This window comes from Berghia stephanieae, chromosome 11 (assembly GCF_034508935.2).
Source record: "Berghia stephanieae isolate SIO BIC M18660-M18661 chromosome 11, UCSD_Bste_1.3, whole genome shotgun sequence".
Taxonomy (NCBI): domain Eukaryota; kingdom Metazoa; phylum Mollusca; class Gastropoda; order Nudibranchia; family Aeolidiidae; genus Berghia; species Berghia stephanieae.
The window spans coordinates 39,700,794-39,717,102 of record NC_088370.1 but is presented as its reverse complement, the minus strand read 5'-3'; the positions used below and the strand labels follow the sequence as shown (position 1 = coordinate 39,717,102).

Genomic DNA, 16,309 nt, shown 5'->3' with positions numbered 1-16,309 from the left:
TCCGAGATATCAGGTTGTGATTGGCCAGAGAGAGCTCAATGCACACCAGGGCAAACCAGTCCACCTATGAAGATGTCCACAACCCAAATGACAATGACAAATCCACCTATGAAGATGTCCACAACCCAAATGACAATGACAGATCCACCTATGAAGATATCCACAACCCAAATGACAATGACAAGTCCACCTAATACGATGTCCACAACCCAAAAACCAACAACGGGAGGCGGGTGTAAAAGAGTAGTTTTTACTTCACAAACTGGGCACAGTATCGAAGTGGGGATGCAAAACAAGTGCCAGAGGATGTCGACGCTCACATGTGTACACATATCATCTTTGCTTTCGCCAAGATGACCGGAAACAGATTAGCTCCGTTTTAACATAATGGATAAGACTGGTTCCAATGTTGGAAATTACAGAAAAATGACTGCACTGAAAAAGAAAAATCCAAATCTCAAAGTGTTGCTTGCTGTTGGAGGTTGGAACATGAGATCTCCTCCTTTTACTGCTATGGTAGCAACTCAAAGGAACAGGAAATAATTCATCGACTCAAGCATCACATTTCTTCGAGATCGTGGATTTGATGGTCTTGATCTCGATTGGGAATACCCGGCAAATAGAGGAAGTCCTCCTGCAGACAAAGATCGATTCTCTGATCTTTTGAGAGAGTTGAAAGCAGCTTTCACACAAGAAGCTTCATCCACCGGTAGTCCCAGGCTTTTGCTAACTGCTGCTGTGGCCGCTGGTAAATCCGTCATAGACACGGCTTACGATATCCCAGTTTTGAACTTTGAATTAGATTTCATAAATCTGATGACGTATGATTTGCATGGACCATGGGAAAGGAAAACTGGCCACCACAGTGCTCTTTTACCCGCCAGCTGGGATAATCCTACGTTAAATGTAAAATGGGCAGCAGAATATTGGATCAAAAATGGTGCAAGCCCAGAAAAGCTTGTCATTGGTGTTCCCCTTCTACGCAAAGGCTTTCACCCTTGCGAGCGCATCAAACAACGGACTAAATGCTGCTGCATCGGGTTCAGCAACTGCTGGGAAGTACACAAAAGCAGCGGAACTTTATCGTACTATGAAATCTGTGAAATGATATCGAATGGAGCCATCGAACGGTTTGATGAAGAACAGCAGGCGCCTTACATCGTCTATGGAACCAATGGGCTGGATATGACAACCCGAAAAGCTTGAAAAATAAAGTCAAATATATTCTGGATAATAATTATGGAGGAGTGATGGTGTGGGATCTCAGTTTTGACGACATTAAGGGATCTTTCTGTGGTAACGGCCGTTACCCACTTATGGCAGCTATCAACAATGCTTGTAAACGTAATGCATGAAAAAAATAAAGTTAGAAGTGAACCCTGATTTAGCAAAATATTTATAAATAATAAAGATGATAATAAAGAGAAATCTGATGCTGTTTTACGAGTTTGTCGCATCATTGATATCTATTTTCACAATAAAACGTAATCCTGAATACACTGAGAGAATGTGATCACTTGAGTAAGGATCCTTTTTCAAGGACTCAACTATGCACCACTCATATTTACGTATTTTTATTTCATGAGTTATATTAAATCTTGTACTGATGATCATTAAAACTCGCATCAGTAAATATTTTAATATAACCCATTAAATTTAAACCGTAATAAGAGACACTCATTGATTATCTGCCTTTTATCATCTACTACAGCAAATATAAATTGACCCCTTTTGTGATATTTGTGGCAATAAAATGAAGCTATATATTAATAATAATAATAATAATAATAATCTTTATTGTCCAAATTAAAGGCAATTCATGTGAGGTAAACAATGCTCAGTTTGGTTCATGGTATGAACATCAACACATTTACAAATACAGACACAGCCATACACGAACATACACGCTTGCACATTGTTTCTACACGTGTATACAAAAGAAATGAGCGTACATACAAACACATATACATACATACATACATACATACATACATACATACATACATACATACATACATACATACATGCAGACATACATACAAACCAGCATATCATCGTATATGCATGCCTACATTCATACATACATACATACATACATACATACATACATACATACATACATACATACATACATACATACATACATATATACATACACACAGACACACACACAGACAGATAGAACGATACGATATATTTGCTGGGACAGCAAATAACCATATTATAAATATAGTGTCTTATATTAAGAAGAAGATGGCAATGATTGTGATGATGAGATGATGATGATGATGATGATGATGATGATGATGATGATTGATGATGATGATGATGATGATGATGATGATGACTACGATAATGATGATGATGATGATGATGATGATGATGATGATGATGATGATGATGATGATGATGATGATGATAACGACGGCGGCAATGTCGATGATGATGATTCACGACACTGCTTCTCGTTATTTTCATTGGTTGTCTCATTTTTCCACAGAAGATTTGTTAATTAATTTTATGGCGGTTGGAATGAAGGTTGTCTTATGTCGATTTGTCCGACATTTTGCTTCTAGATACCGTCTTCCGGAGCGCAGAAGTTGGAATTTTTCGTTCAGCGGATGCCTCTTTTCGTTGATAATGTTAAAAGATTTCTTCTCAACTGCATTAATATAAGTTGTGTCAAGGCTTCTAAGGTCTGTGTTAATTATTTTTGAAGCCTCTCTGAGGGTTCTATGTAGTTTGGATTTTTCTTTTGTTCCACAGCTTCCATACCACGTTGTGATGCCAAACGAAACGATACTCAATATTAATGACTTGTAGATTTGTATCATGGTCTTTCTGTTCACATTGAAAGACCTTAATTTTCTGAGTATATACAAGCGCTGGTTACATTTTTTGATGACATTGTTGGTGTGCGATTCAAATCTTAGACTGTTATCTATAATTACACCAAGGTATTTAAACGTTTCAACAGTTTCAACCGCCTGATTGTTAATTTTTGTTATTTGTCTTGCTCTTTTTCCTATTTTTCTGTGATCAAACAGTTGTTCCTTTGTTTTTGTTACATGAGCTCTAGACAGTTATCGGCACACCATTTGCTGAATTTACTAACTTGCTCAGTGTATTTAAATTCGGAGACGGAATCATTGAGCAGGCCGAGTATTGCGGTGTTATATATGGTCTTTTGGTTGACAGTGGGTTGCATATTTGCGGGTCTGAAAACCGATGGCAATGAATTATGGGCTTGTTTTAACATTGTTGTAATGGGCATAGTTTTGCGTCGGTTTGAAAGCATTTCCATTTCAACAAGGAGTCTATCTATTTTAGAGGGAACAAAATTGAGGGCACTCAGCTTTTTGTTGTTGTTTTTACTCAGCCATTAGATTAGATGTCACGAAATCTAACAATCAAATTATAAACATTAAAAGGTTGCAAACACATTGTTTTGTATGTTATATATGACTATCGGATATTGTGAATATTTTTGCCTAAACGCAAAAACGCAAAGTATCAATAAAGTTATCAGACCTGCAAATAAGTTCATGCCGAGTGAACCCGATTTTTTAAAAGTAATTTGGCATCGACTAAATTATTTCCATTGATTGATGGACTAATAATTTTACCTTATCTAAAGCCGTCCCTTCAGATAGATCTGATAAGCTGGTACTCCATCTCTCGTTTTCTGATTGAAAGATCCAGGGGCCAAGATCCACTCTGAGCGGCGCATACTTGTGCCCGAGGGGTCATACACGTTGAGATTTTTACCCTTGACTATCTGGGGACAGGCACGGCTGAAGAAAACCGTAGCGAATCCCAACGTGTATGGCCAGATACCGGGGGACGGGAAGGGAAGGGGCCATACACATGGAGATTTTAACGGTGACGATCTGGGGACAAGCACGGCTGAAAATTACAAGGTGTATGGTCATATATCTGATATCCGTCGACGCTAAATACGACATTTGGGAATTGATAGCTATCAGAAAACTTGACTACATGATGATAAATTTGGGTACTGATACCAACACATAAAACTGGGTAACCTTGAGCAATTATAATTTAGAAAAAAAAAAGCTTGAAGGCGCTGTTGATATGTTTCATTTACCCTGAATCGGCTGTCGTGTTTTTACCCATTAATCGCACATCGGGGGGGGGGGGGGGGGGGGGGGGGGGGGGGTTGGGGTGGCTGTTGACATCGCATGACAAAATATAGTAAAATAAAGAACTATCCCTCCTCGTACGCCGGGAGTGATTTTGTTAACCCATGGCAACATACTAGTAACATAAAAGAATATCCCTGTTCTTACTTAAGGGGTGATTTTGATACCCTGTGATTACACACACACACACACACACACACACACACACACACATATATATATATATATATATATATATTATATCAATCAGTCTATTAACGATCAAGGTTACTAGTTGTTTTGTGTATTCGTAAGTTATTTCCGGCTGGCGCTATTGTGAGTATTTTACCTAAACGCATAGAATCAATAACCGTTCAAGGTTCTCGTGTCAAATGTAGTAATAGCTATAATAATGTCCGGAGGACAGGCAGAGAATGAGAGATAGAGAAAGAGAGAGAGAGAAAGAGAGAGAGAGAGAGAGAGAGAGAGAGAGAGAGAGAGAGAGAGAGAGAGAGAGAAAGAGAGAGAGAGAGAGAGAGAGAGAGAGAGAGAGAGAGAGAGAGAGGGAGAGAGAGAGAGGGAGCGAGAGCGAAATGTTGTATTAAAAAATAACAACGCCGCTTTGTTTTAGCCGAAAGGGTTAATATTATACCAATCGACTTGACAAATGGAATCTAGGTTGACAGATGCCAAAAAGCCTTTGTTACCTGATGACAGATGTGGTGTTGATACCAACACAAAACTGGGCAAGAAACATAATCAGATAGGACTGATATCCATATCAAAGTTATCTTGGATCCTTTTCCTGTCACATCGTTCAATACTGGTGATCTTCTCGGGGATGATTTTCAAGAAACCTTGAACGTTTATAGTTTACAACAAAACAAAAAAGTTTGGTGTCAAAAACGGGTTCCAATCTCATTGAAAGTGTAAAAAGTGGGGAGGTGGTGGCGCTGTTCATTTATTTTATCAATAATAATAATAATTATTATAATAATAATAAGAATATATAATAATAATAATAATAATAATAATAATAATAATAATAATAATAATAATAATAATAAAAATAATAAATAATAATAATAATAATAATAATAATAATAATAATAATAATAATAATAATAATAATAATAATAATAATAATAATAATAATAGTAATAATAAATCTTTATTGTTCACAAAATGGAAAATTGTTATGCGTTTTGGTAAAACACTCACGACATCTCCACTTAGATAAAACATACCAACACATCACTATGTATTTCCTCGAACGTTTATAGCCTGATTGATATCAATTAGTGAGAAGTTAATTATAAAAACGGTTATCTAAAAAAAAAAACAAAAAAAAACAACAACAAAAAAAAAAAAAAAAAAAAAAAAAAAAAAAAACAGCAAAAAACAAAAATACAACGGGCTGAGGGGCTGAGTGACGTCAACTTCGTTTCTTCCATTGATGCTATGTGTTTAAGTAAAATACTCACAATGTAAGTGAGCCAGAAATAACGCTCCAGCCCACAGATTTATGTGTAACCTTGAACATTTATAAATAAATAATAAATAAAATAAATTCCCTTTATTCATCCCCAAGGGGAAATTTTTCTTTAGGGTCTATTCCAAGGGAAGACTAGAATAACCCAGGCGTCAGCCGCAGTGCAGCGCCGCAAAGTGAGCTAAGGCTAGGTGACTTGCTCAAGGCCACACAACGCGGCGGGTAGTCGAACTCGGTACCTTTCGGGTACGAAGCAAAGACCGTACGGCTGAGCCACGCTGTCCCATAGCCTTGACTTATATAATTTATAAACTAATCAAGAAAACGGCTGTCTAAAAACAATAAGAAATTGATGAGTGACACCAATCCAATAAACAAACACACGAAAATCGGGCAAAAATTCAACACTACGCTATCTATCGTTGTCAAAATGTCAAATAGATAATATATTCATAATTCATTTCTTCTCCTTCGGACCATGTAACTGTTGCTGCTCGAAGCTCGAAGAAATAGATAATAATGCGAAGTTGAATGTAAGCTTCAATGTAATTACAAAAACAGATCAAATGATCATCTCATTCATCTGTGGTGTTTCATTCATCCTGTTTTGTTGATAAAGGGGAAACCCGAAACGTTCATTTGATCTGTTTTTGTAATTAAATTGAAGATTACATTCAACTACACATTATTATTTATTTCTCCGTCGGACCGAAAATTACTGCAAGAAGAAGTGTGTCCAAATAGCCCAGTTGGTAGAGCATTCGCTTCACTCGATGAGGGAACACGATCTATCCCGGGTGAAGTCTAGATTATTTTTCGGATCCTCCTCTCCAACCTGGGCATTTGGGTATGCTAGATCTGACGGAAAGTACTTTGCGATAGACTAGGTCCTATCCAAAGGGTAACAAAATTTGTCCGTGGCACGCTATAGAAAACTCCATTGGCCTTAATGGCTCTAAAAAGTACTTTTTTTCTGACAGTCTGGGTATCATAATGTCTTATTAACATTCATAAGCTTGGTGCAAGTATGGTAGGTTGCTCCATGATAAGGCAGAGAAGTAGTGTTGTCACACCTTTCCTCTCTTCCGGTTCCAAAAACCTTTGAATGTGTATATAACCATTCCGTCGGATGAATGATTTATCGTTACATATTGAATCATAAGGTGACATGAATATTTTAGTAGCGTGGTGTCTAGGCAGATGATACGATAAACGGGACGTAAACGAGCGAAGATGAATGATCTTTATTGACCAGTATAATATATTTAGACTAGAAAATAAGATGCAACCACTCTGAAACCAGAAGAACAATTACTCAAGTCCTGTATCAGGTTCTCCGGAAGAGTGTTTTACACTTTCAATGAGATTGGAACCAGTTTTTGACACCCCATCTTAGTTCCCTAATTGCACAACACTCAGTCATCACCTCAGTCGGCTTGAATCAATTTAATATATACATATATATATATATATATATATATATATATATATATATATATATATATATATAAATATATAAGGTATATCGTTTAAGTTTCAATTAACCGAACTTTCCATTTTAACGAATTCCTTCAAAATGGATAAGCGGAATCATAATTTTGATACTGTAAATCATCTATAAGTTAGGATCCTTACCAGTTATAGATTTTAACATAGCTGTTATAAACGAAATCCTTTCCTATTGTTTTACAATTAATGAAAAATATTTTTTGATTAAGACAAATTGATTCAGAGGTTCATACAAACTTTTTCAGCTGTGCATTGAGGGACAGGTGAGAAAAAGAATAAAAACACGCGCCACTTATTAAAAATCTGACTATGATTATACTATGCATGATATACCATAGTTCCTGATAATTTTGATTTTGTCTCATCTGTCAGAGGTTGCAAGGAATATATATATATCTAATAATCATGACAAACAAGAGAAGAAATTGACATAGATAGTATATCATGTCGCACAAAAGAAATAAATTGGCACAAAACTTCATTTAAAAACAAAACAAACAAACAAAACATACAAAACATAATTAAAAACAGTATCGTTATATCATACAATTTGCCAATACTTTATAGAAAGAAACGAGTACTGAAAATCAACAGCTGAAACGTTTTTTTAAATGATACCACAAGTCAAACAATTGAGACGAGTAAATTTGACATGAAAATTTGTGCATTTGTATAGTACAATATCCACTAAACGTGCTTAAAGCGCTATACAAGGGGTCCCTAGCCAACAGCAACACCTAACACGAAGGACGAGACATGACGCTTGTTAGGCGATAGTACAATTTGTTTTAGGACAGAGAAACCACTGTTATCGGTCATGTACTCATTTTACACTTCAATATGTTGAGACAATGTAATTTAAGTGCCTTTTCCAAAGGATTATGCGCCGCTCAGAGATGAACTCGAACACAGGACCGTCTGATCCAAGGGCGAGTGACATATCAGTAAATCATATCATCTGTGTACACTTTAAAATGAATTCGTCCGTATTCGGGTTTCATTTGACTGATCATTTGCTTATAACGTGACACAGCTTTCGTTGTATTTTGTAAAAAGGTATACAATGATGCGAAAAACTCTTAAAGCAGGATCAGATTTCTCTTTATTATCATCTTTTTTATATTTATTTAGATTTTGCAAAATCAGGGACATGGTATTAGGTCATTGTCTTTTTAGGTGTGGACTTCGTCATAGGTGGACTTGTCATTGTCTTTTCAGTCGTGGACTTCGTCATAGGTGGACTTGTTATTGTATTTGGAGTTGTGGACTTCTTCATAGGTGGACTTGTCAATGTTTCTTGAGTTGTGGACATAGTGTCAGGTGGAATTGTCATTGTCTTTTGAGTTGTGGACATTGTCATAGGTGGACTTGTCAATGTTTCTTGAGTTGTGGATATATTGTCAGGTGGACTTGTTATTGTCTTTTGAGTTGTGGACATCGTCTGATCCACACTAGTAACATCGTAGTCATCGAAAAAAAAAACAAACAACAGCCCCGGCATCATCATCAACAACAACAACAACATCATCATCATCATCATCATCATCATCATCATCATCATCATCATCATCATCATCATCGTCATCAAACAAAAAAGAAAAAAAAAGAAAAAAAAAGAGCTGGGTGAGAGTGTGTGTGTGTGGGGGGGGGGGAGGTGCGAGTAGTCCCGATGACTACTACGAGGTTTACTTAGTGCCCGCTTAACCTGCCACTGGAGCACTGTCGACTTGTTTTATAAATAATAATAATAATAATAATAATAATAATAATAATAATAATAATAATAATAATAATAATAATAATAATAATAATAATAATAATAATAATAATAATAATAATAATAATAATAATAATAATAATAATATTAATAATAATAAATCTTTATTGTCCACAAAATGGAAAAATTAACGTGGTTTACGTTCTATCTTTGACTTCATCTTCGTTTTTTTCCATTATTAGTGATACGTTGGCCTAAATATTTAAATGTTTTAACTGATTCCAGTTTCCTTTCTTTAATTGTTATGTCAGTGTGAACATTGGGATACGTTGCCATCACCATCACTTTGGTTTTTGATACGTTCATGTCTAGGCCCATAGCTTCGCTATCGATATTGACATCATTTACTAGTTTTTGTAGGGCTTTCTCATTTTCTGTAAGCAGAACTGTGTCATCAGCATAGCGAAAGTTATTGATGTTTCTGCCACCAGCATTGATTCCGTCATAAAGCTCTGTGGTTTACGTTGCTTTTAAAATTAAATCTGATTGCAAATGTATTGATGTTATGCGTATTGGAAAATTACTCACGACATCTCCATCGGGGTATAACATACTAAAACTCAAAACTGTGCAAACTCAAAAGGGAGACGATTACGGGAAACTGGCTGAGTAAGATCAAAGAGAGAGGGAATGGGGATATCCCTCTGATGCGCATAATGGATGATGCCCCCGTTTCTAGCCGAAATAAGTCCCGGCAACCCTTGTACGCAGAATCCCTGACTACGTCTAAAGCTGCACATACGAGATGGAAGTCGGTTTGGACGAATTCAATCCCTCGTGGGAGCGGGGACGTACACTCCTCTAAGCTTGGTGAGAAGTTGCCAGGCTTTGATACCAGTAAAAGGAGACATTGGGTGGCTGCGAATCGGCGTCGGTCGAGGAGCTGCCTAACGGCAAGTGCGTTACATCGGTGGGGTATTACTACATGTCCAATATGTACCCGCTGTGGGCAAGACCCCGAGACGGCAGAGCATCGAAAGGTGTGTTGTGACGATGTTACCCGGCAGGTTCGCGACGGTGCACGAATGCGGACCGGACTTTGCTGATTGGGTCGATCGTCATAACATAGTAGTGTGAGAACCATAAGAGGCTGCTGCCTTAGGATCGGACGGTACTGGGTTCGAGTCCCTTTCTGAATGGCTCATAACTGAGTCCTTGGAAAAGGCTCTTTACTCGCATTCTCTCACCTTGTTCACGTTTAAAATAAGTACCTCGCTGTTTACAGCGTCGTTTCTGTCGTGAAACAATTGTATTATCGCCTAACAGGGGTCATGCCTCGTCTAACATGTTTTGTTATTGGCCAAGGACCCCTAAAAAGTCATTTGAGCACTTTTGTTGAATATAGCGGTATATATAGCGAAAGTATTTTTTTGTATACAGCATTCCTCTCTCTCTCTCTCTCTCTCTCTCTCTCTCTCTCTCTCTCTCTCTCTCTCTCTAGACATGCTACATTATTATAGCTATTACTACATATGATGCGAATACCTTGGACGGTTATTGATGCTTTGAGTTTAAGTTATAATTCTCACAACATACGCCAGCCTGGAATATCGTACCGACACGCAAAACTACGAGTAACCTTGAACGTTAAAAATCTGATTGATATGATTTAGTGAGAACTTATTACCAAAATGGCTGCCTTAATACAATAACAGAGTTCAGTGATGTCAATTGCGTTCCTTCAACAGTCTGATTGAAATGATTCAGTGAGAAGTAATCACTATTGTGCGCAAGACAAAAAAATTAGAATAGAGAGATATTAACTGGGACCGGTGACGGTCGGTGTGTAATACCTCACCGTGTGTGGGCAAAAATCATCTGCGACTGACGCAGGGATCGGGTCACAGCGACCCAGACGAGTCGCATCACAAAAACTCAACGTCTATGGCGGCCCTAAGAAACAACTAAGGGACAAACGCATACCTCTTATAGAATTAATTAAATTGACGGCATTCAGGTCTTTGTTATTTTATACATAATTTTGTGGTTGGTACGTTATATCCGGGTGGCAGATGGTGTGATTATTTTACCCTTCCCGCATAAATTCTATGGAATTTATTTTGCAATAGGTGTTGAATAGTTAGTCCATTCTGCGTGTATTTTCAGTGAAGCCTCATAGCGACAAATCTATAGTTGATTGTGGCTGCCATGCGTGTCAAATATTAAATTGGTTATTAAACTCTTCGTGTTTAAAAAACAAATAGATAATAAACAAATGGATAATAAAATTAATGAAATTTATTTATATAGCGCATGTCCCATACAAATTAGCTCTAGGCGCAAAATTTACATGGCATGCAATATATATCATATATATCATATTATATAAATCATTAAAAATATTATTATGCTTCCCCTCTCACTAAATAGTAACGGGTTATGATATCAAGTTTACAATAATACTTTGTGACGTCAGTTTATCAGACTTTAAACTTCACTAAAATTAGATTTTTGAAAACTAGTGAGGACTTTTTGGCATTGTACCACACCTATGCCGACCAAACGGTATAGGGCCCCTGACAGAACGAGAAAGACAACGGCGTTCATTCACCAATAATAATAATAATAATAATAATAATAATAATAATAATAATAATAATAATAATAATAATAATAATAATGTATTGTTAATAATTCGTTGCAGTCAGGTGCTGTACCAGACATTTACAAAGTTGCTCATGTCAAACCCCTTTTGAAAAAACCTGATCTCGATAAAGAGAACTTAAAAAACTATCGCCCTGTCTCTAATCTTCCTTTTCTCTCTAAGATCTTAGAAAAGCTTGTTTTGAAACAATTACTGTCTCATCTTAAAAATAATTGTCTTGAAGAAAAATTTCAGTCTGCTTATAGGCAACATCATTCGACGGAAACCGCACTTGTTAGGGTTGTTAATGATCTCCTCTCTGTTATAGACAATGGTTCATGTTCTTTGCTGAATTTGCTTGACCTATCGTCTGCTTTTGATACTATTGATCACAATCTTCTTCTCAAACGTCTTGAAATTACTTATGGCGTGTCTGGTGCAGCGCTTGATTGGTTTAGGTCATATTTGTTTAATCGTAAACAGATTATTACGGTGGATGAATATAGATCGGAGGAAATCTTTCTTGATTGTGGGGTTCCCCAGGGTTCAGTCCTTGGACCCGTTCTTTTTGTTTTGTACGTTGGCCCTCTGTCTAAAATCATCAGAAGTTTTGGTCTGTCTTACCATCAATACGCTGATGATACGCAATTGTACTGCGTTTCCAATATGAGAAATTTACAAGAAGTATCAGCCAATAGTAAAAATTGTATCCAAAGTGTTAAGAAATGGATGAATGAGAACAGACTGAAACTGAATGATGATAAGACGGAGGTGCTGTATGTGGGGAACAGGAAGTGGAAAAGTGAAACAGATTTGAAGTTGGGGGATGCCTCTATTCAAATTGTTGACAAAGTGAAAAACCTTGGCACATTCTTAGACTCTGGACTGTCGATGGAGCATCAGGTTAATAATTTGGTTAGATCTCTCTTTTTCCAACTAAAAAAGATTGCTTCCATTAGACGGTTCATATCTGAGGATGTGACCAAGCACCTGGTTGTGTCCCTCGTACTATCGAAATTGGATTATTGTAATGCTCTGTTGTTTGGCGTTTCGCAATACAATCTGAAACGTCTTCAGATTGTCCAAAACAGCGCTGCCAGACTAGTATTTATGAAGCGTAGGTGCGACTCTGCCGGACCTCTACTTCATGACCTGCATTGGCTGCCTGTTGAGAAAAGAATTAAATTCAAAGCTTGTGTTTTAGTGTATCGTTGTCTTGAAGGTACTGCCCCTTCCTACCTTTCAGAACTAATTGAAAGATATTCAAAACCCCGCCCCTTACGTTCGGCCAGTGATTCCACAAAACTAGTTGTCCCTCGAATTCGGAAAAATGCTGGAATGAGATCCTTTTCTCATTTCGGACCCTCTATTTGGAACGCCTTACCGCAGAGCATTCGTGAAAAAGAATCTTTGTCTATTTTTAAACGTTCGCTTAAAACATATTTGTTTCGATTTTAGTAGATGGTATGAGAAGCAAGATAGGTTTGGTTTGTGTTGTGTGTTGTGTTGTGTGTGTGTATGTGTGTGTGTGTGTGTGTGTGTGTGTGTGCTTGTGTGTGTGAATGAGTATGTTTCAGCCAAAGTAATTTGTAATTTAAGCGCTTAGAGTCTGGTGTCTCGGAGTTATAGCGCTATATAAGTTTTCAGCATTATTATTATTAATAATAATAATAATAATAATAATAATAATAATAATAATAATAATAATAATAATAATAATAAAATAATGGTATAGATTTACGGTGAGCCAAACATCCCTTCATCTGGAGGGCTCTGGGCGCATAACATAGATTAAACTCTTAACACAATACACGAACAACGCTAATATGCACAATCAAAAGAAAGCCTGTTGGAATAAGAATGTCTTCAATCGACTCTTGAATTCCTCTAGTGAAGACAAAGAACGTATCTCAAGTAGCAAATTCCACAACATTGGACCAGAATGCTGAAAAACGCGTTCACCAGCCTTCACTCGACAGCGGGGTGTTTTCAATTTGAGGTCGTTCGTTGATCTAAGCGATCGCTGTGCGTTGTACCGTTCAATGAGGCTTGACAGATATGCTGTGCCTTCCAAGCATTTGAAAACGATAGTTGAAGATTTATATTAAATTAAGTGTAAAGTACAAAAAGGACTGGACCTAAAACGGATTCTTGAGGTACACCAAAATGAAGGTCACGCTCTGACGAAGTTACTTCCCAAATTAAAACTGATTGAGTTCTTTGAATAAGATGTGATGCAAACCAGTCTAGAGCAGTGCCCGATATGAAGAAAGTAACTTGTCGCCTTCGAAGTAGTATGGCACGGTCGATCGAGAAGACTAAGGATTGTGATTTTTCTTTGATCAATAATTTGCAGCAAGTCATTTGTGATTATCATCAATGCTGTTTCTGTGCTATGATTTTGCTTGCAGGCCGATTGATAGCACTCGTCGAGGTTATTATGTTTCACGTGATATGAAAGTTGTTTTAGAACAATCTTATCTAGAATTTTGGAGATAAATGGTAGATTTGATACAGGCCTAAAGTTTTTTTAAATTATCACTGTCAAGTCCTGATTTCTTCAACAATGGCTTCACCACTGCTTTCTTGAAGCTTTCTGGAACAACTCTCACCCTTAATGATTGATTTATTCATTCAGTGATATAGGGTGAAAATTCATCAATACACTCCTTCAAAAGCGATGTTGGTAAAGGGTCTAGCCTACATGATTTGCTCGTAATAAAGAGAATTGTTTTCTTTGTTTCATTTATTGAAATTTCTTTGAAAGATATTAAAGGTTCACAATAAAAAGAGGTATATTCTGCATCTGTTTCGTCAGTGTCAAGTTCACTCCGTATCGTTGTTATTTTATTCACGAAATACTGTACAAAGCAGTCCGCGGGTTTCTTGTTGTCATTGTGGTGTGGCAGGCTTGTCTTGATCTCTTTGCCTAGAAGCTTATTTGGTATTTTATAAAACTCCTCTGGATTTTTTATGTTATCAACCTTATCAAGAGAGTAGATACGCTTTGCCTTAATTGTCACCTCTTTGAGTCTTTATTTGAATGATATCGGCAGGCCAGATTTTTTTCCAATTTCTTCTCCGATTTTCTTCTTTTCTTTATACATTTTACCTCCAAATTGTACCATGGTGATTCTTTTCTGACGTTCTCAGATCTTGTCGTGAGTGGTACGTGCTTATCCATAACACTAATAATTGCTTCATGAACATTGTCAACAGTCACTTCTTTCTCACAGTGTGTAGTAAGAGAGTGAGAGAGGTCAGCTTTAAATAATTCTATGACGAATAATATTTGTTTGCACTGCTGTTGACATGGCTTTCAATCTTGTTTGTAAATATTATGCATTGTTAGCTTATTATGGTTATCTTCTATATGTATGGATGTATGTATGTTGCGTGTGCGCGTGCGCGCGTGTGTGTGTGTGTGCGTGTGCATGTGTGTGTGTGCTTTGCATGTCACGGTTAAAGACATATGTTTGTCCATCACACATACATGTGTACATTTAAGTTGATATACTATCTTTACCACGTGTATCATTATTGTAATCTTTCAATCAATAGATTTATGGCATTACAATTAATATTAAAGGCATTCAAGGGATCTTATCCTATTTCGCCCCATGCCATATGTTATGTTATGTCAATTTTCTTATCTCTCAAAAAAACTACTTATTTTGTCTTTATGTCATTTTGTGCCCCCCCCCCAATATGAAATATAAAGATCATCTACATTGATAGGTGTCGCTAGTTCCACGTCTACGCTGGTCAATACAATACCCAGTCAATAATGTGTCCACACCGGTGTGTCTTTTCATTGACATGCTGTGTCATGTGATGTGACGTAAGTAGTTTATTTATATTTCTTATATCCGGTGTGTCTCGATCAAAGTGCAAATTGAAATCTCCAACAATAATATTTTTCTTTGACTTCATGTCAAGGCGAAGAAGGAAGTCCTCGAATTCATCAATACTGGAGCTCCTCAACTCAATAACAATAATAATAATAATAATAATAATAATAACAACAACAACAACAACAACAATAATAATAAGTTGTGTATATAGTGCCCAAAATCCACATAAGTACTGAGAGGCGCTTTACAATATTAATTGCCATTCAAACATTCATTCTTATAAAATTTGAGAATACATGTGAAGAAACAAACATATACACACAAACTCACATACAGAAACATTTGCACTCGCATACGAACATACTACACACACATACTTACACCAATATTACTTTTATCAAAGAACACGGTATGTGCTATTTGGTTAACATTGCATATACAGTGTTTTTAAAAACAACAGCAGAATAAATAGTGATGATTTTAATCATTTTTTTTTTGCACTGGGTGGTGGTAAAAATGTTGAATGAAGCTTGACTGAGTCATATTTGAAATCAACGACCATTACTACCGAATTCGAATGCTGAAAAACTGTTGACATTATAAATAAATCTAATGGTCAAATTTGACCTATAAACCACTGCAATACCCACCCCCTCTTTCTCCTTCCTTTTGTCGGACATGACTTGAGTCAGACCTGCCAACCAGTACGATTAATCGTATTGTAGTGCGATTTTTGGAACGATTTTAGTGGATTTAATACGATTTTAAAGATGTGTGATGTGAATGATCTTGATGATACATTTGGTGCATTGATACACAAATGTCGTACACCAATTGTTGACCGTGTTTCTGAATGAATGATGCATCACATTTAATACTATAGTTATCATTTCAGTTGCTTATATGATGCCGGTTTTCACCAATATTTTTCTCATACATTTTTGAGGATTT

At 36.6% G+C, this 16,309-nt stretch overlaps 1 protein-coding gene across 1 annotated transcript; it reads left to right on the top strand.

Annotated features, from left to right (window-relative positions):
• The first annotated feature begins 387 nt into the window (after positions 1 to 387).
• Positions 388 to 1,371, top strand: LOC144956423 (acidic mammalian chitinase-like). Its single transcript, XM_078886925.1, is given in 2 exon segments — positions 388 to 1,099; positions 1,147 to 1,371. Coding segments are annotated over 2 exon segments (921 nt in total). The 3' UTR covers positions 1,356 to 1,371.
• Positions 1,372 to 16,309: the final 14,938 nt, after the last annotated feature.